General features: G+C 30.5%; 1 protein-coding gene across 5 annotated transcripts; it reads right to left on the bottom strand.

The window, feature by feature from the left end:
• Nucleotides 1-17,728: 17,728 nt before the first annotated feature.
• LOC137813913 (probable mediator of RNA polymerase II transcription subunit 26b) lies at nucleotides 17,729-21,854 on the bottom strand. 5 transcript variants are annotated; one of them, XM_068616395.1, is made up of 10 exons: nucleotides 21,551-21,854; nucleotides 20,458-21,007; nucleotides 20,217-20,285; nucleotides 20,027-20,109; nucleotides 19,460-19,518; nucleotides 19,215-19,348; nucleotides 19,081-19,108; nucleotides 18,720-18,985; nucleotides 18,567-18,645; nucleotides 17,729-18,358 (listed from the first exon to the last, which is right to left on the bottom strand). In XM_068616395.1, the coding sequence occupies exons 2-10, from the start codon at nucleotides 20,968-20,970 to the stop codon at nucleotides 18,237-18,239; spliced, it is 1,353 nt and encodes a 450-aa protein (XP_068472496.1). In that variant the 5' UTR covers nucleotides 20,971-21,007; nucleotides 21,551-21,854; the 3' UTR covers nucleotides 17,729-18,236. The 5 variants fall into 5 exon arrangements, with proteins under 5 accessions (XP_068472496.1, XP_068472493.1, XP_068472492.1 ...); XM_068616392.1 differs by having other exon boundaries at nucleotides 21,484-21,669; XM_068616391.1 differs by lacking the exon at nucleotides 21,551-21,854 and adding an exon at nucleotides 21,214-21,493.
• Between the last annotated feature and the right edge of the window lie 209 nt (nucleotides 21,855-22,063).

Here is a 22,063-nt window from a genome sequence, read left to right on the forward strand (position 1 = left end):
TTTCATCAAGTTAAGAGATATGTTGGGCATGAAGGTTGCTCCAAATCAGAATTAAGAGAGGATGTTGGTTATTAATTCTGATTTTATTACCCTTAAACTATTTTTCGTTATTATTGCATTAATGGTCGGTTTACAGGGCTGTTAGTATTCCTATTTTATAGCTTCCAGTAATTGTAATTTTATTATATATATTATTGAAGTAAATCAAAATGTATGAATCGGTTCAGCAATTTTGCAATTTCGTGCAATTACGTTCAATTAGTTTCTATAACCTTTTGTCTTTTGTTATTTCCTTCAGTTAGTTTCAACAGAAACAACTCGAACCGGGGCAGGGCCGATTCGGCTCTACCTAGGTTCAGGTTGACTCGACTCAACTTGGGAACGGGCTAACTCACACTTGGGTTCAAACTAACTTGGTCTGACCTAGGCTTTGGCCACCTCAGCTTGACCTGAGATTAGACTGAATCTGCTTGACCAAAGACTTGGCCAACTTTTTTGCTCAAACTAAGATAGGGTCGACTCAACTCAACTTATTTTTGGGCTAACTCGCGTTGAACTGGGCTTAGGACGACTCTACTCAACCTGGGTTTGAAGTAACTCAACTTAACTTGGGTCCTGGCTGATTGGGCTCAGGTTGACTTGATTTGTCTCTGCACAAGTCCACTTGGCTTGAGATTGGATTAGCCTGACTCGGTGCTTGATGAATCTTTTTACAACAAATGTACCAAGTCAAAAGTAATAATTTGTCTCTGAGGGCGGATATCGAACTCTCAAGGAGCAGTTGTTTAAATCCTAATAGTAACATTCACTAGGTATAAGAATATGTATAATTATTTGATTTGATATCGACAATAGTTTGCATGAAATTTAAATAAAAACAAAGTAAAGAGTTAGTTGATTCAATTGAGAAAATTGGGGTTCATCATTCTTACTCTTTTGTATTTTGAATAGCATGGTAATATTCTATCATTTGATTGATATTGATGTCTTTATAAAAACCATTTATATTGATTCATCACATATATAATTATTAAGAGTGTCTCCTAAATATTAATTTCTCGCATATTTATAAAAACATCTTATCATTACGATTAAACGTTGATAACAATTAACACTTCAAATATATATTCCTAGCATTCCGTGTATAATACATATGTAACTATGTTTTACATACGGATTTGGTCACTTACATAGGGATTGGTGTTGTATGTAATACTAAATTTTCTTGTAGTGAATAAAAAAAAAAATACAAATACAAAATGACAAAGTAAAAACTCACTTAAAATAAAAGAGTAAATAAATACTAAGAATAAAAAAAAAACAGAAACAAAATAAAACAGAAACTTGTAATTGTAAAGAACTAATTAAAAACAACACAACGCAAACTAAAATAACTAAACACTAAAATAAAATAAATAAAAAACTAAAATTAAATAAAATAAATACACTAAATAAAATAAAATAATAAATACACTAAAAAATAAATAAAATAAATACACTAACCAAGATAAAAAAATAAAAAAACAAAAAACTTCAAGAAAAAATATTTACATATAAAAAAACAAAACATAAGAAAAAATATTCATATCTAAAAAAAACAAAAACTTTAAAAAAATTATTCACAACTAAAAAAAATTCACATAAAAAAAGCAAAAAAATTAAAAAATATTCATAATATGATGACGTAACTGGATCTTGGAATTTGTGTTATTTATATTATTTTAGTGTGTCTTTCTTAGTGAGTTAGATTAGGGAGGTGGACCATGTTTAGGAATACATTACCTAGCTCTTAATCATGGGTTAGCTTCACTGACTCTGCTTAAGCGTAACTGGATTTGTGTTGTCGGTCGGCCCATTGATGGGGACCCTGACATCGGTCGGCCCATTGATGGGGACCTTGACATCGGTTGGTCCAGTGTTGGGAACCGAGACATGTTATTAGTCGTACGACCTTCACCAGTAAAAATTATAATATTGTGTTCTTAATTGATGATTGGTATTGTCATTTTATTCATAGATTTGACTAAAAAGTTTGTTTACCATGATTTTGATCCTTAGATTTGACTAAAAAGTACATCTAAGTTTCTGATCTAAATGATAATGCTTAACATATTTGAATGCTAGGAATAAATTTGAAATGTTAAATTCTATCAAAATCTAATCGTAATGATAAATAGTTTTTATAAATATGCGAGGAATTAATATTTATGAGACTCTTTTAACAATTTTATATGCGAGAAATCGATATAAATGAATTTTATATGGGCATCAACATCAATCAAATGATAGAATATTATTATTCTTTTCAAAATAAAAAAATGTTAAGAAGGATGAACCCCAATCCCCATTTTTCCAATTGAATCAATAACTCTTTGCTTTTCTTTATTTACAATTCTTGCAATCATACCTAACAAACTTCCAACAAACTTTATTATTTTGTTTTCTATTTAATGAATATTATACTTGATAATTAAATTGTTTCTTGTTGGTTGGATATTTGTCCTTAGGAAAAAATTATTACTTCTGACACGGTACAATTGTTGTAAAAAAGTCATCATCAACTTAGGAGGTTTAAATAGTGGGATAGACCTTAGGAAATTTTATCATTTAGCCAGTTAGATTTGAAAAGTTGATTGTAGGACGGGTTATTTTTCATACTTGCTTTATTTATGTAGTTATCCTTTGTAATATCTTAACATGATTTATATTTATATACTAATTTTTATATTTAATATCATTTTAAAAAATCAAAAGTAGTCAACCCAATAGGACCAAAAATGTTTTCTCTCCAACGACTCGGTGCAGTGGCAGTGATTTTGGGAAGCAAATTATCCGATTAGATATGTTTCTCAAAGTCGCAAGCAAGGTTAGTAACACCCTTTTTTATATGTCATAAGGATATTTTTTAAATTGTTACTAGTATTGATTTCCTATATGTATCAGTTCTACAACTTTAGTTGTTGGAAGTATACTTTCGTTAACCATAAATAGTTTAATATATTCAATACTTTTTTTTTTCAATGTTCAAGGTATTTACATCACCTTCGCATTGAGAAAAAGAGTGTTTATATTTATGGATTTCTTGACCCTGTTGTCATTTAACATGTAGGAAATAGCGAGTGATATGCAAACAAACTCAATAGAGACATTTGATAATGCAGGTAAAGAAGTGTATTTACCATCTTACTTGCATCAGTAAATATATAATTTTAAATTACAATTAATTAATTTAAAGACTACTTGTTATTAATATTATTACAACTTGAAGGGATTGTTGGTAGGGGTGGCAATGCGGGTCAGGCCATGTGGGTCGGCCCGCTACCAAAAAGTATGGGGCGAACTCACTAATCTATCTCACTGACTCGCTTTGGCCCGCCCAACATAACCCGCAGCCCTCATGGGCCAAGAGCGGGGCGGAACGGGACGAGTTGGCCTGCTAGCCCACATAAATAAAAAAAATTATTATTTAATTTTTTTTTGTAAAAAAAATCATACCTCATTCACCCATTATTGCAGTGTGATCTTTATTTTCTTTTATTTTTTATTTAAAAAAAGAATTTAATGTACTAAAAAAATAAATGTTTTATTTTAATCACCTAAAAGAGTTAATATCAAGAGTGACACTGAATTTAGTTTTAAGTAATGTCTTATATTTAAAATTTGTTAATAAAAAAAATAATATAAAGAAGAGATTTCAATAGAATAGTTAAAACAATTAGTCATCTTTATTAAAATATTTTGTATCAAAACTTTGATAAGATACTCTTATTCATTTACATTTACATACATATATAGGAAAAAAATATATGCAAAGCAAAATTTTAATTATTTTTAATGAAGCTTTCTAATAACCCTCATACTTGAATTTATATTTTTATCTTAATTAAATGAATTGAAACATGGATAAATTTTATTTTTTCAATAGTATAAATAAGTTTTTTTATAATTAATAAAATTTTAATTTTTGAGAAAAAAAAATCTTATGCGGGCTAGCCTGCAAGCCCGCAGGTTACTTCTTATGTGGGGCGGGCCAGTGAAATGAGTCTACACTCTTAGTGCGGGGCGGGGCAACCTGCATTGCCACCCCTAGCCGTTGGCAGTTGCTAGTCATTATTCCTCACCATTTTCTTGTGGTTTTCTTTGTTTATTGCATAAGGGAACTAACATATTGGTCATCAAACATATTCTAGATGTATAAGTTTTTTTATTTTGTTGTATTTCCTACCTTAATGATTAATATGATTTAATGGATGTCTACTTTTTATGGGACTATGGAAGCTCATTCGAGGTTGTGAGACCTTCCATCTGCAGTTAGGAAGAAGATACAATTAATTGCACCTAAAGTAAGTTGCTTGTCTCACTACTATTTAATTATAATATAAAATAAATTTTAATTATTTGTATTTAATTTGCAGTGTTCACATCAATCAAAGAACCATAAGTGTGGATAATGAAGCACATGCACAAAATCATATTACTGACTCGTGGAGAGAGGTAATAAAATTTTCACTCAAACACCTTAATTATTAATTGAGTTTCACTTTTTATTGATTAAGTCAACTTTTGTAGTTATTCAATCATTCATCTCATTGAAGGATAAAGATATAGAAGACATGAAGATGCAATGAACTTCATTCTTTTAAGTGTTTGTGATAAGTTGTAGAATTTTGTAATCTATTTAAATATAGTACTAAAATGTTATATTTTAACTTTTTTTTGTAATTTTTATTGGATAATGTCATTTAATTGATATTGAACTGGTTTATTTGGAAATTGTACATTGTTATATATAAGTGATGATATTATTATGAATGAAGGAAACCTAGTAAAACAAAATGATTCTAAAAGAATTATCAATTTATTATGATAATTATTGTAATAACCATCATAAAAGTTTGGTTTTCTATGAGAATGATAACATTTTCTGTGTCAATTCTAGAAAAATCCATCATAAAATGTGATATCTGATTACATGTGTTTAAGATACCATAATACTTATTATATCATAAGTGTCATTGTAAGTTGGATTTTCTATGATGGTTCTCATCTGAATCATCATAAAAAGTGAGATACAGAAATCAAAATTTATATTAATTTTGTATGGTCTATGACAATTTGTATACATCTAACATAATAAGTTGAATTTTCTATGACAGAATTTTAATTAACATAACAAATTTAGATTTTTTATATCGTCTGCATTTATGTTGATTCTAAAATCGACATAAAAAGTTATATATAACTGACATAAAAAATCTCTTCTATGGTAGTGTAGATCATCAATTGTCCCTTTATAACATCAAACCCTAACCAATAATTGGAAAAAAAAAATCTATATAACAAAAATTCAAAATCAAAATTAAAGGAAAAAAATAAATAAATACATATTACACTCTCAAAATCTAACAAAAAAAAAATCACCCTCTAAATAAAATATCATATCTTAAACCAACATTAGAAAAACTTTTAATGAAGATTATAGTAAAATATTTTAAACCCTCAACCCCTTACCTTACAAGAACTGAAAATACACTAGTAAAGAGAGATGAAGAGATGAGAAGAGAAGGTATGGGTATAGCTTTATGAGAAATGTTAAAAAAAAAAAAGGATAGCTATTATGCATATTTCTACTCTTTTCTTCTACGCACAAATCTTGAATAGTCCATCTTAAAAATAATCTTACTTTTAACCTGTGTCAAAAAAAGAGACAGAGTTAGTTTTGAAAATTTATTATAATGAAATTCTAAAATAGTCTTAGCTTATTCGTCTGTCAACAAAAAAGGCTGACTCACTTTTGTAAGTTACTTAACCCAAAAGTTGTATAGGTAAATATAAAACATATTTGAACTATTTTTGCATAAGTAACTTAGAAAAAGAAAAATATGACATTCACTTTTCCATAAATCTAAATTAACTTATGTGAAGCTATTTTTTTTTTATAAAATGCCGTATTAATATCTGCAAATGAACTTATCTATAAATTAATTTTAATATATTCCGAAGTTAATTTAGTTTTTTATTTTAAAAAAATGATAGAAATTTTTCTATAAAAAAACAAATACCAACAAACGATTTGTTTTGTACGGATTTTATTGTGGCAGCATTAACAACCTGAAACTCTCACTCTTCATTGAAAATATTTCACAACTGCACTTCATTCATATTCCGATTACCACTTTCACTGATTACATGCATCGTCCTTCTCTTTATGATCAGGTACGGTTCAATAAGGCTCTCTTGTCCATTTTCATTTTCTAAAAAACATATTCTCATTTATAAATTGTATATACTAAAATTACATTAACGAATATTCTTCCAAATTAAAAGAAAATAATTTTACAAACTAAAGAAGCATACTTCATGGAGAAAGTTATCAAATAATAGTTTGTAAGAAGAAAAGGTTTAAAACTTGGAAAAATTGTCTTTATTCTTTTTGTAAATCTTAGATTTGTATGTTTTAAAAGAATGAGAGTAGGAAAATAAAGAAAATGATACATTGCATTATATAAAATTATATTCTAAGACAGTGTCCTCATATAGGTCATTCGTTTACTTAATTTTGTCAGAGTATATGTGTGAATTATTCAACAAAGTACTTATTTTCAATAGCTCCACCAACTATCTTATAATATCATGGGGCATCTGGCAAACTTAGGAGGTCAACAGCTGAAAATTTGTACGAAATAGCAATCAAAACGAAAATGACCTAAGTACAACATTGTGGACAAAAACATTACCTCAATTTTTAGGTTGTATTCATCCTTCTTACGTTGTTAGTCTAATTCTGTTCTTATAAATTATAATGTCTAAGATGTAATTCTACTTTGGGAAATTGCTTATGGCACATAAATTACTACAAATAATATAACTCACTCACTTATCTATTGTTAGCATCTTTAATAGGGAATTTTATAAAAGTTTCGTAAATTAATTTATGTGATACACATGAAGTACTTTTATGGTGATTATTTGTTTTTTTTCTTGGTTTTCGAAGTTTAGGAAGTGGTTAAGACCTACTCCTGGTGCGTGGCTTCTTGGGTCACATAGGTGCAAAGTGTCGAATGCATTATAGTTAGTCAGAAGAGAAAGTGACTTTTCTATGTCTTTTTCATCGGTGCCAGTTCATACCTTGGGAAGTTAAAACACACGAGAAACTACTTTTTAATGTGAGTGGGAATCAGATAGGAAGGTGTGTAAGACCTCCATAATAATTCACCTAAGAAAGGCAGCTCCAGAAAAATAGCAAATATGCATTTTTAATTTTAATTTTTTTATTCCAATTATTAATATATAGTTCAAATTTACATTTAAATTATATGTGATAAGAAACAATATAACGTAGTATCACGCTTTTAATACAATTTTTTTATTGTTATTTATTGTCTTAAAATGAATTTTTATTTTCTTTATTTTTATTTTGAACAAAACATGTCTTTATTTGTTTTGTATTTAGAATTTGAAAAAAAAAATAAGCGATAAGAGATTGTAAAAAAAATGAAACGCTTTTTTTGAGAAATTGGTGGAGCCAGCTGATTTAGAAGCGTACATTTGGATGAAAACTTCAACATTGGGTTGCCATGCTACGTTGCAACTCTCAAGATGGAAAATAATATACTTTTTGTTAAAAAAAACTATATTATATGATCATTTCACATAACCATTATAATTAAAAACATTACTTAAATAAATGATAAAACAAAATTTCATCATGCACAGAAACTTAATAAAACTAAAAGTTATTATTTTATCTCTAAAAGTATCTCCACTTACAACATTTTATATTCTTATAATAAATATAATAATAATAATGTACAAAAAAATACACAATCGGAGAATTAACTTAAAATTAAACATAATTATATAAGTATAAAAGAATATATGTATATATGAGAGTATAATTATAACAAATTAATTCTGTTTTATTAAGTTCATCAATTTATTCACAATCATATAATTCTTATTAACACCTGATTTATGTCCAAACCTACTAAAAAAATATCAACAATAATTTAATGGTAAGATATTATCAATTACTTACGATAAATTATATCAAAATCTACTATTAATTCATTAATTCATTATACTTAAGATATATCAATCACACTATATTAATTACTTTACACATACTCGTATCAATCTTACATATCTAATTTTAATATCAAACCTATTAGAAATGTCAATAATAATATTTCAATATAATCAAATATCATCAATTACGCATACTTAATTCATATAAAATGATAACACTAATTCAATGCAATCAAACTATTTTCCTTATACTTACACTTTATTAAATTATATATTAAAAATATTTTTTTTTCCTAATGCATATAATTCACAATCTCAAACCACACTAAAGTCAAGATTGGTAATCATTATCGTATATCTTCAATCTCATTCATTCACATTTCAAACTCATTTAAGCATAACATATATATCATTATTAATTTCTTTAACCATTTCAATTCATTTATTTTATTAAATTCATCCAAACTTTACAAATATTTTTAAAACATCTTATATTAATTTGAATGAATTATATGATTTTTTTAAAATGTATAATGAGTTTTAGTCACAAATAACCCTTAAATGTTGTGTTCTCACTTGAATGCCATTTCTTTCATAGTAGATATTTGATTATGCTTCTTCTTCACTCAAGTGAGGAATCAATGTTTAGTCATTATGTCACATTAACGACACATTCCCTTTGGAGAGAGGGAGAAAATTTATATGATTCATCTTACTCAAACTCTTACTTGAATAATATTGAGTTACATCACTTGAACGACTAATTTAATGCTTTAACAATGAATTTCAAATGTCACCATTTCAATATTATTTGAACAACCAAAAGTATTATTTAAATTTCAAAAGACATGTTTCATTCAAATTGAACATTTTAATCTTTCAAAATATGTTAATGATTCTTACATCAAAATACCTATTTTGAATTTAATTTTTCATTACTCAAGTCCTTCCAACAACAAAATATTTAATATCAAATTATTCATTTAATAATTAAATTCTATATTTTTTTAATATAATCACTGAAACTGATTTCATAATACCTTAAAGAATAACCATGGTGACAAATCTTGCAGAATTATCCATGGTGGAAAACTACTTTTAGAGTTATTAACATATTGACCAGAAAAATCACCATATATTTTAAGAAAAATACTCAAATTTCTAAGAGACTTAATATCTCCCATACGGAAAACAAATATGTCATCAACATATAAAATATGAGAGGGAGTGAGATAACCTTGTGGACTAGCCATATGTAAAATTTTCTTATCATTCACAAGCTTAGAGATATCTCTATTAAGAACTTCATCTACAAGACAAAAAAGTAAAGGAGACAAAGGATCACCTTGTCAGACACCTCTATTGTAAGGAAAAAAACCCCACCAAACTACCATTTATTCTTATAGAAAGCATAGCTGAACGGAGAATTGTACTAATCCAACCGACAAACGAGAGGTGACAACCAAAGCGTGTCAAAACTAATAATAAGAACCTCCAACTCAGAGTGTCAAAGGCTTTATGAATATCAACTTTGTAAGTCACATTACCTCCTCTAACCTTTTTAGAAAGCATGTTAATAGTTTCAGAAGCAATAACAATGCAATCCTGAATCTATCTATCTTGCACAAACCCATATTGATTAGGAGAAATGATTCTAGCAGCCACAAGTACAAGCCTATCCGCCAATATCTTGGAAATAATCTTAAATTTGAAATTAGAAACAACAATTGGCCTGTAATCTTCAATGGAGTTAGCACCCTGAATCTTAGGAATAAGAGATACCATATTATTGTTCATTCATTCCAGGGAGAACCTAGTTTTGTTTAAAAATTGTTGAACAACATTGTAAACATTTGTCCCAATATGTCCCAGCAAGAGTGATAGAAAACACCACCAAACCCATCAGGACCAGGAGCAATATTACCATTAAGATTAAAAACAATAGTCTTGATTTCCAAAAAATTAGGACATTTAATCAACATCATATTCTCCTTAGAGGAAACTAGCTTAGGAATATAAGAACTAATAAAATCCTCCATATTACTTGTATCTGGAACATTAGAAATAGACTCAGCATAAAGATTTTTATAAAAGTCCAAAATATGATCTTCAATGAGTTTATGATCCTCAATAACCTCATTAGGAATCCGTAGACGATGAATCTCGCTAGAATTATTTCTCCTTTTGACCACAACATGGAAAAAAAGTTGTATTTCGATCTCCATCTTTGAATCATAACATCTTAGCCCTTTCTTTCCAAAACAAATATTGACAGTGTAAAATATGATCAAACTCTTCCTTAACAATATTTTCTTAACAAAGAAGCCCATCAATATCAAATAGTCACACAATATTGAATAAATCTAAAATAATTAAATGCAACTATTATTAATATGTTGTAGATAATGAGAATAAATTATATTTTTAACATTTTCCGTTTCTTTTCCTTTTGTTTTTCATCTAACCAAAAAAATGAAAATAAATCTTTATTTCACTTCTTATTAATTTTACATGTCTACATAATACACCATTTCAGTTAAAATCATTTTAATAGGATTCTTATTTTGTATTTTTTTTCTTTTAATAGTTTCTTTTTCCATTTTCCTTCCTGTTCAAACTAAGAGTAAGCAAAATTTAATAGTTAGAGCTGAAATGTTTAGTTAAGAATTTCCTTTTTGGGTGCAATTTTAAGAGAAGATTTAAATATAATAAAAGGACTTTTAAGTTGTTATAATAACTTCATATAAAATGAATTCATTCTAATTGGTTACGAAAAAACTTGGTAGAGAAAATGAACAATAATATATTTTCTATATGATTAACAAAGATTTTTTTTAATTGGGATTTAATTAAACTTTAAACTTTTATTTCTTTTCTAAATATTAAAGTTAACTTTCCATTCAAAGTATATTTTGAAACAACTGTGATAAGATAAACATCCCAAACTATAATACAAAATTTTATATCACTAAAAAAAATCATTAAATAACAATTAAATTAAGAAACAAAAAATAATTAGTCATATTGACTAAATTAGATATTATTTTAGAGACTAAAAATTTAATGGTATCTAAAGTGGTTTATATTATTAATAAAAAATTATAAAATGATTTCTAAATTAGCTACCTAGGTTTTAGCTACTAATATTTTATATTCTAAATTAGTCTCTAAGAAAATAATAGAGACTAATTTAGAATATTAAGTAGTAAGTAGCTATAATGGTTAAATACCAATTTAGAAACTAATTTATAAATTTTCATTAATAATATAAACTACTTTAGATACCAATAATTTTTTTAGTTTATCAAATTGTCTCTAATTTAGTCAAATAGTAACTAATTATTTTAGTTTCTAAAATTAGTTTCTATTTAACCTTTTTTTTAGTATATGTTGATTATATCGTGTAAATTTCCAACTTAAAGATAAGATTTTCACACAATTATGGGATACAACAACTTCAGCAAATGTAAAGCATTTCATATGAAGGCTTGACATAAATAGGATTGCTACTAAGATAAATCCGAAGAAAAAAAATGGTATTTTGTTAGATTCAACGTTATGTCAATGGTGTGAGCAAACATGAAGAGTCCACACAACATCTTCTATTGTGTAATAAATAGATAGGGGTTACAACAATCTCAAATAACTCTGCCATTGAGTATTTTTCACCAGTTCATCTTCTCAAGTTTAAATAAAAAGCAAAATATGATTTGGAGAACAGTGTGTGTAGCAATGATGAAAGAAATTTGGAATAACAGAAACAATGTTATATTTAAGAAGGTAGTCTATGATAGGAAAGAGAATTTTGGACTAACATAATTGAAAGAGTGGACATGGATTACAAACCTAAACAAAAAAAAAGCTAATTTCTCATATTCAAATTGGTGTATGTGTTCCAAATCTTACTTATTAATTGTATAAAACTAAACCATACATATATAAATATTGTTCATAAAAGGTTTGTGGCTAGTGACGTTTGAAACATATGCAATTGAATCTCAATATGTCCCCTTCCAAAATCACTAAGAGAATTTGAACAATATTTATATGATATAACATGAACCCAAACCTAAACCCTAAATCCTAATCACAATAACAAGACTGATTCAAACTCAAAACAACTAAGAATTTGGACATATGGACCTACCAAAGCACAACCTCGAAGAAGATAGGGAATCAAAATTAGACACGGATGAAGTTATAGGTCCAAATGATCAAGAGGTTATGTCATATCCATACTGCAAATGTTGTAGGATACTTAGTGAGAATCATGATATAATGTGCCTCCAAAATTCTTTATCAAGATATACATATTTAGGTAAAATGAGCTTATTGAAGGTATATCTTGTAGGATTCTTTGTATATATGATATAACATGTTTATGGGTTGGAGAACCCTAAATGTTCTATTTTAATTATTTTTTTATTACTAATTAAAAAATAATAAAATAAAAATATATTTATATTTATATTTTTAATTTTAACTTAAAACCACTTGTTAACCTTTTTTGATTTGTTTGTTTTTTTTTATCAACAAAATGAATTTGTTAAAGAAGGCAAAAAAAAAAACTAAAATCCAACACAAAAGTTTCATGAAACACAAATTTTATTTACCATTTTTATTTACATAAATTGAAAATTTTAAAATATAATTTAATTTACAAAATGATATTAGTTAAGAAACTGGTTGATAGTTTGGAGATTAGTAGGAAAAAAGTGAAGGTAAACATGTTGCAGTACGCTAATGATACTTTTTTTGTGTGAAACAAATGTCAAAAGTGTTTTCAATATAAAGGCGGCTTTGAATTGCTTTGAACTCTCTTCTGGGCTCAAGGTGAACTTTATGAAGAGCAAGATAGGTGGTTTGGGGATCGAGTAGATAATGATCTAGCGCTTTGCGACGATTCTTAATTGTGAAGTGATGGTAACCCCTTTTCTATACTTGGGTTTGTCGGTAGGAGTGAGCCATAAGAGAAGGGCATTTTGGGATGGAGTGGTTATTAGAATGAAGAAAAGATTAAGTAGGTGGAAAGGCAGATTCTTGTCTTTGGCAGGTAGGATTTGCTTGATAAAGTCAGTTTGTCTACTATTCCATTGTTTTACCTATCTTTATTCAAAATGTCGGTGGTGGCGGCAAAATACCTATCTTTAGCTCGTGAAAAATTTCCTATGGGGGTGAGGATCCGATGGAAGAAATGTCGCTTGGGCCCCCTGGAAAAAAGGTGTGTGCAGCTCGCGAGGACGGGGGTCTTGAGATTATAGACTTAAGGACTTTTAATTTGGCGTTACTCGATAAATGGGTATGGCGGTTGGGGTCATACAAGGGTGGTTTGTGGAAGGAGGTTATTGATTCCAAGTATGGGGGGTGGAGAAGTCTGAGAGAGGGAGGGAAAGACAACAAGGACTCTCTTTGGTGGAAAGATTTGAGGGAGGTTTGGAGCTTGGAGGGTTGGGGCTGGAATTTCGAAGAAGCCTTAATTTGGAAGGTGGGAATTGGGAAGGAAGTTTTGTTTTGGGAAGATAATTGGGTGGGGAGAGGGCCTTGAAGACGGTTTTCCCGAGGTTGTATTCCTTGAGTGTGTCAAAAGCTTTTGTGATGACAGCATTTGGGGGATGGAACAACAAAAAGTGGGTTTGGAAGGAATCTATTTGAATGGGAGAAGAAAATAGAGAAACAACTTTTTCAGGAAGTCCAAGGTGTGAATTTCGACTTGGATAAGGAGGACAGGTAGGTGTGGATGGAAAGAGAGGAGCTCGGGTACAAGGTTAAATTGGCATACCTCCATCTAAGGGAGGATGGAGTATGGGAGAATGGGACGGTGTTTAAAAGGTTTTGCAAGAGTAAAGTCTTACCTACTGCTTTAGTTACGACTTTGAAGGTGTTGGAAAACAAGTTAGCCACTAAGACTAACATGGAAAGGCGCGGGATCACAGTTGCAAGCTCCACGTGTTGTCTTTGTGGGGTCGAGGAGAAAACTAGTACCCATTTGTTCTTTGAGTGCAGAGTTGTTTGGTTATTGTGGAACCATTGTTGTGCATGTTGGGCGTGTAGAGCGTGTTTCACAACGTCCCATTGTTAATTTTTTCCCAGTTTAGGATGAGCAATGCGCCTAGTTCGGTGAATAAGGTTTGGGGAGTTTTTTGGATCGCAGTAGTCAATGAGATTTGGAAGCATAAAAATAGGGTAATCTTTAAAGGGGGAGTAGTAGGTGTACTGGAAGCTTTTGTTTTAGTTCAGTTAAAGGCTTGGTCATGGGTTACATCAAAGTCACCGTCTGTGCATTTTTCCTTTTCTGATTGGTGCATAGATTCATTGGTTTGTATGAGGATGATCTCATGATGTATTCATTTAAGTTGTATGATTGTTTGCCCTAGATGTTTTCCTCTGGGTTAGCTAGGAGAGTTATGTATAGACAAACTTGGGAGTAAGTCTAGTGAGAAAGGTTATGATTGAATTCATGTATAAGTGTTGGATTATCCCTAAAGTGATTCATATTTTTTATTTTTTATTGTCGATTAAAAAAAATTACTTTCTTAGAAAGGATCAGTTCAAAAAATGTAGCTAAGATCTATAAATCATAGTACATATAAATTTATCCCTATATTGAAATCTAACTCGTGAACTACAAGTTTGCCCATAAGCACGTTTGGTGAAGTTAAGAGTGGAAGTAGTACAATAATTGAGCAAGACCATACAATCTTAATAGTTTGTCTTCCACATATTTGAGTTGTTATATAGTAGTAACATGATAAATGATGACTTACTAATAGTTTTTCTATTTTTTTTTATAATTTATACTTATCGTTCTTAAATTTTCTGTTTATAAGAAATTGAATTATGAGCAGTGAAAACGATTAATGATAAGCATGAAAAGCCACACAAAAAAAAAAGAAGATAGCAAGCATCTGTCAACAGACATTGAACTAAAGTGCAATGTATGTGATATGCCAAATTGATGCAGCAAAAGTAGGTAGCACTACTGTATTTCAATTTAAATGTAATATTTTCTTAGTTTAGAAAAACAAATTGTTTTGCTTTGACGAGATAATTTTAATTAAGCAAGTTCATTTTGTTAACTCTTAAGATAATTTTTTTTCTGTGTTTATAAAAAAATTAAAGCTCCCTTTTGAATGTTTTCAAGATATAATTAACATCTCAATGTTCAGAATTTTCAGCTTTAATTTCAGAATTATTTGTGTGGTTCTGTTTACGTATTTATAGCATTGTTGTGGTTCTCAATTTTCAGGACCCTACATTTTAGAGAATATCTATTGCTAATTTCCTTTTATACATAAATAGTCAATAATTAAATATAAGCTAAAAACTTATTAAATTTTGAATGCAGGACCTACAGAGTGCAGGGAATCCTAATCCATGTTTGGTCGGGCATTATAATTAATAAACGTGCTTCTTTCTAAATCCTAATAATTCAAATGTAGTTGTTGTATATCATCTGAACACGTGTCCAAACACACTGCTCTATCTTTGAGTTAATTTTTAATTTATAAAAATCATACTATTTTAATATCTTTCTATTTCCTTTAATTTTATTGTGAATTGAGAAGGGTGAAAAAACCAAGCTTACCATAAAAAAAAAACTCAGTTAATACTGGTTAAATTATAAACAAATCTAGTAGTACAATGCAAAACGGATAATAGTTTGGAACTTAGCTAAGTTCATTATTTGCTCCAAATATTTATGGTTTTTGTTAACGTGTGTTTCTTTTACACATTAATGTATGTTTTAAGAATAGTTTAAAAATTGAAAAGTGAAATTATTTAATAATTTAAAATTCAGTTTAACTTGAAAATTTTGTTTTATAAAATGTTTAGTGAGTATCTTGAGCCTCAATATTAATTATACTTACTTTATCTAACTAAACAATATTAAAGCCCGTATCATTAATTGTCCGTTGAGTGCTTATGCACATGAAAGAGATCTCTGTTAATTTTATGCAAGTAATGGAACTTTACGTATCCAACCGTAATCAGTTTTTTTTTGGGTGTTGTTAAGAATCAATATATATAAATATATATATATATATATATATATATAAAATAGGCTTAAATAAATTTGTTATTCTAGTAAATTTTGCAGACTTTGTATTTGTTCTTTAATGAATTATTTTTCTCATTTTAGTATCTGTAAGATTTTTATTTATGCTTTTATGTAAGTGATCATGTCACTAGGCTACTCGTCAAGAGACATTTGTTTTTGTTTAGATGAGTTTTGGATGTCTAATAAATGTGTAGGTTTTTTTAACCACAATGATTTTTTTACACGTTTTGGTTTACCATAAATTTTTTATTTATTTTGGTCTCTTAGTATTGTTTGTGTCATTCGTTAAGTGACCCCGTTGAATAAGATTGATACATGTTTTTTTTAAATTATTTTGTTTGTAGAAAAACATTAATTAATATAATGTAAAGCTTTGATTTTCTTTAGTTTGAATTTGGATAGCCTGTTTCTTTTAGTCTTCCTTCTTCCGCGGTGAATTATAAAGAAGACAAAAACTGAGAGATATATGAATTTTTCTGCAGAATCTTAAGATTGATTAATTTTTGTTTTTTAAATAAAATATATTTTAAAAAATATATCTTTCAGAATTGATGGGATCATCTAATGAAGAACTCGCCAGTTAAATAATATTAATAAACAATATAGATAAGAACAAAAAAAGAGTTTAGAAATTGATTTGAAACCAAAAGATTATTTAAGAAAAAAGAAAGTGTTCAATGTTTAAGTCATGACTACTTAACATTATAGAATTACTAAATAGTTTACGTATTTATTTAACATAAGGTAAGTATTAAATGAATGTTATTGATTTGATTAAATATTGCATAGAGAGGCATGTATTTAACGTGTGTTTACGTGGGGGATAGAAAAAGTTAGAAGAGAGAGAATAATGTTTGTGAGTGTGATTTATGAAGTTAAAATATTAGAAAAAAATGTTTTGATGCAGCAGTGGATGAGGCGGCGTGACAGAAAATTTAGCAGAGAATATTGGGGGAAAGAAAAACGAAGGAGAAAAAAAAAAGAAGGAAGAAAGGGAAAGGGTCAAAATTGACAGCTAGAAATGTAATGTGTTGTTGTGAGTGTGGCATTATGAGTTTAATTTGTGATACACGCAAATAGCAGAAGTGTGAAAAGGAATAGTAACAGGAAGAGGATTGATTGGTTACTACTAAAAACAAAGGAACAGAGAAAGGAAAGTCAAGCCGACAACCAAAAAAAAAAATCCTCTAACTTTTGCACGTTCTCTCTCTCTCTTTCTCTCTTTCTCAGGTCATGGTCATAATCATATTCATACCATCCATTTTTTTTTTTCATTTTTAAAATGTTGCAGACCGTGGAATATTTAACCCTGCCAAACCAAATTCTCCATTCTCTTATCTATGGCCAATGCCATTCATCAAGGGTCACTCTTCCATCCTTATGCCTAGTATTTTCTATTCTATTCTATTCTATCCTACTATCAAACCAAACCCACACAACAAAACAACGACACAAGTTCTCATTTGACTAGGACCAACTGTTTAGGAATTAGGATGGTTCGAACACAGTGTCATACAATAAATTTCACAATTAATTTAAGACCAATTTTTTGTTGCCATTAGTAACAATTGCAATAAAAATATATGCTACAATTTTCCATGCTAATGAAGATTGAAAGAAGGATTCAAAAAGTCAAAGGCATGAAAAAAATTATTCAATTGTTATTTCATATTAAAATTCTTATACACCTGCAACCATAATCACATCAAGGAGTTTCAAGACCTTTGAAGTAGCGACAAAGCACACTTTCAAATGGTGTATTATGTACTCTAACTTAGATATGATACCCTATAAGTCATATGTGACAAGAAAACTGTCCAGAAACAATTGAGATTTTTCTATAGACAATCATTATGGAAGCAAGTCAAAAGTAGAGGTGCCAAAGTTAGGGTCCTCTCTTCTAAGCTATGATTAACAAAAACTCCTATGTACCACCTTAGCTCCTAAACTCCTAAACTCCTATAACGCGGGAAATAAACAGTTTTAAGGTTTATTTCCCCCTCAACCGGAAAAGTTCTATGCAAAGACCAAATGGTGAATGGATGTTGTCATTTTCTCTACAGTCAAGGGGACCAATCTTCAATCCACAGAACAAACAGCTTTGACATGCTCTGCTAATTCTGCTGGTCCACCATATAGAATAATAGCTCTACCTTCGAGTAATAGCCCGGTTCCTATTGTGATAACCAGGCTTTGAATTTGGATTTCGGTAGTTAACATGCTTCGGGAGATCATTTATTTCCATAACTTGTATTGTTCTCTGCCTCTTGGCTGCATTTAAGAATTAAATGTCAGTTTCATCAATTAATTAACAACTAAGGATTCTAAAACTTGATCCACCAAATCCAAACACTTATGGCAAGAAAATTAACTTTTGTGAGAAGATAGGCTCTTAATGTAGAAACTAATGGACAAAATACAACTTTAATCACACAGGACATAGAATATAAGCATAGATTTTGGAAAAGGAATGACAAACCATTTTTAGCTTGTTGATAACTCTCCTGAAGTCTCCTCTTGGTGGCTTCTAGCTTCGCATCATCTGAATGCATGGGTTTCTGATAAAAAAAAAAATCAAGGTCAGAGAGAACAGAAACATACAAATTTGATTCACAGAGATATTTTTCCTTACATCTAGATGACCAATGGGAGGCCTCCTTGTGACTGAATTGTTCTCTACTTTTTGCTGAATCTTTGGCTCCACATTACTTTTTCTTTCCATATTGTATTGGAGGGGTCTGCCAGGGCCAGAATTAGAGGTTACTGGCTTATTTGGCCTCACGGGCACATCAGCATCATTTCTCTTGGCTTGTTGACTCTTGTCCTCCCTGTTAGGGATGGCTGGCTTTCTGCTATTACTGTCACGGTTCTTGTGGGATGGGCCACTTGGTCGAGGATCTGAAACAAAATTTGTCAATCATAATCATTAATATAAGACCTGGGGGACTAAAATACAAAATACAAAAGGATAAGAAATAATAAATTCAACTTACTTCCATCATCGTCCATGCCATCAAAGAACTTTGCAACATTGAGAGATTTGACAATCAACAGAGAAAAGTTCAAGTCAGTCTCTGTACATAAAAAAGCTCACAAAAAGAAAGGGAGGTAAAGCACAAGCAAATACCTGCGAAAGTTCTATGGAACCAGTTGGAGCAACAAAGAAGGCCCCTTCATCCATAGGAGGTGATGGAAGTCCTTCTTCTTCTTCATCATCAACAACAGATGGATTAACTGAATCGGGTGTGCCTTCATCTGAAGCTACAAAACATTTAATGAAGCCATTATCAAACATGAAATAATTTTAAAAATAGACAAAAGGCTGCAGGATGATTCTGATTGTAAGCAATGAAGACAGATAAAAATTTCTACCTGCAATAGCTGTAGTAGCAGTGGCCTTCACCCATTCATCAACCATTTGTTTCCAGCCACTACACAGTCAGGTGGAAAAGTTTAGAATGTAAGTTCTTCAGCACACAAGTGAACAAACTAAACAGCTTGCCTATCTAAACCAGTACATTGATATGAACCAAAACAACTTGGCTAACATAAGGAGATGAGACGTGCTAATATAAGTATGGTTTGCATGGAACCTTAATTGGCTATTCATCTATCTAAAGATCTTTATAGAAGCTAAAAAAGCACCCCTTGTGAGATTAACTAAGAAACAAAATAAGGCGAACTACATCTAACATCTGATGACTCTAATAATGGAATTTTTAGTTAGAAGCGCAGCAAAAGTGAATTGTATTGACCTTCACTCTCTCTCACAACAAGAATAACAAACCACTAATTGGAATCAAAGAAACCAATTAGAAGCCATTACACATTGATCCATGTAGTAGAAGATAAAAAGACTAAACTAGCCTATAAAACAAACCAATTAATCAAATGATACAAAGAGGACAAACAAACATCAACAGAAAAACTAATACATACTCGATAAGAGTCTTTGCAAGTTGACGAATATCCTTTGATCCGCGTTTCCTGAGAGGATTGACAGCCTTTCCAATCTCAGTTGCCTGGAAAAGTTAAGTAATAAGAGTTAGAAGAGTGGATAAGAGAGGAACAAAACAAATTGTCTAAATTTTCAAGTGAATGAGTAACAAGGAAAGAATCAAATTCGAACCTTAAGACAATCCACGGTGAGCTCCATCAGTTGAAGCCTCCTCAACGATTCAAATAACACGGACTCAGACTGTAACAACAAGAAACAAAGAAGACTCAGCAAAACTCAAACCTTCAAAGAACAACCAAAATGCCATCCTTCAAAACCCACATTTGTTTGGAACCACAAGGCACCACAGACATAAAAGATCAGAAAGAAGAAAAGAAAGTGAAGCGCGAGAGGGGGCGAGAGTAAGACAAACCTCTTCATCTCGGTTAAGCAGAACACCTTTGATCCTCAAAATCTCCCCTACATACTGAGTCTCTTCATCCATCTCATCAGTTAATGCCTCAGCCTCACCAAAACTATAGTTGCTAACACCGTTCACATCAATCTCTGCATCCTCATCACCACGTTCATTGACCTTGCTCTCTTTGCTTGCTCCAGCGAACTCACCCCCATCTCTTTCTACCGCATTCTTGCAACCCCCGTCATCACTTTCTTTACCAACTCCCCTCGCAGCCAACTGCACACGGTCACACCCGGCACAGCGAGTCAAGCTGGAACAGAACAGCCTCTCCGCAATCGTGTCCCTCCTCACTCTAAACTCCTTCGGACAATCCGAAGCCGCCACGATTATCGCGTTCTCAATTATCTCAAATATATCCGATTTAGAAGACACAAAGTACTCCCTCCACTCATCCACTGACCAAGACTTCATCCTCGCAGATCCAAAACTTGAACACGAAATCGACAGCTCAATTCCGCTTCTCATCAATGTGATCGTCACTCGAAAACTGCCGCCTCGATCCCTGCGCACACCAATCACGAACAAGGGTCAAAAGGGTAATAAAATATAATCCGTAATCAATGATTAAAGACTGTAACTTGTATATTGAAAATTGAAAATTCATTTCACTAAGTTGTTTTTTTCTTTTTTAATTTTGGGGTGTGACCCAGTTTGGCAAAATTCGATTGGATTAATGTTCGGCGGAAGGGGGGAAGTGGATAGACATGCTTTAACATTAACCAACAGAAACAGGCACGAGTGTGTAAATGACAAGAAACAAACAACGTTGTGTGTTGGCGTTGTTGTTGTGTTGTTGTTTAAGATTCCGGCACTTAAAAAACCTCAGGTGAAAATAAGAAGAGAAGAAGAAAGGCCCCTTCTTTCTCTAAAAAACAAAAACAACAGCAAAGGAAAAAAAAATGATGCCGGAAATCAATGAAAAGAAAGAGAAATGGAAGAAAACAAAACAAAAGAATTTGAAAAAATGTTTGTGTCTACCTATGACAGCAGTAGTGTTGTTGCACCGAGGAAAGATAGAGAAAAGAAGAAAAGAGAGAGAAAATACCGCGTGCTTAAGAAAGTAGTTGTGGAAAGGGAAAACCAGTTGTGTTGAGAGAGAAAGTTAGAATTAAAGGGTGTGCTGTGTATTGTTGTGGTCTTTCTGGGTGGGTTTTGACTTTGATCAGAGAGACACGATGGTTGAGTTATGGAGAGAAAGGTGTCGCTAACTCGCTCTTTTTCTCCTCAATAATTTTATTATTTTGTGGGATTTTGTTATTTATTTATATGAAAAGAAAATGATAAAAGATAAAAAGATAAAAAATGAAAAATGAAAGATAAATATAATGGAACATGAAGTGATTAAAAGTGGTAAGTAGGTAGCGAATGTGGCACGATATAGATAGGACCGAGGAAGCGCTTCTCACCGAGCCACTTTCCTGGGTCCGCCACTCAACCCTATCGGACTAATCACTTTTTCCATACCATTTCAATTTTATTGCTAACCATTTTTACAACAAATTTCAATTCAAATCTTCACAATTATTCTTGAATAAGTATTTTCAAAATATTTTCTTTT

Source organism: Phaseolus vulgaris, chromosome 1, assembly GCF_000499845.2.
Source record: "Phaseolus vulgaris cultivar G19833 chromosome 1, P. vulgaris v2.0, whole genome shotgun sequence".
Taxonomy (NCBI): domain Eukaryota; kingdom Viridiplantae; phylum Streptophyta; class Magnoliopsida; order Fabales; family Fabaceae; genus Phaseolus; species Phaseolus vulgaris.

Bases quoted from the DNA above. Each gene is read 5' to 3' on its own strand.
- LOC137813913 (XM_068616391.1), bottom strand. The intron at 20,110-20,216 runs GTTCGAATTTGA...TAACTTTTCCAG, and splicing joins TCACCGTGGATTGTCTTAAG to GCAACTGAGATTGGAAAGGC. The intron at 18,359-18,566 runs GTTTGTCATTCC...TCTTAAATGCAG, and splicing joins TTATCAACAAGCTAAAAATG to CCAAGAGGCAGAGAACAATA.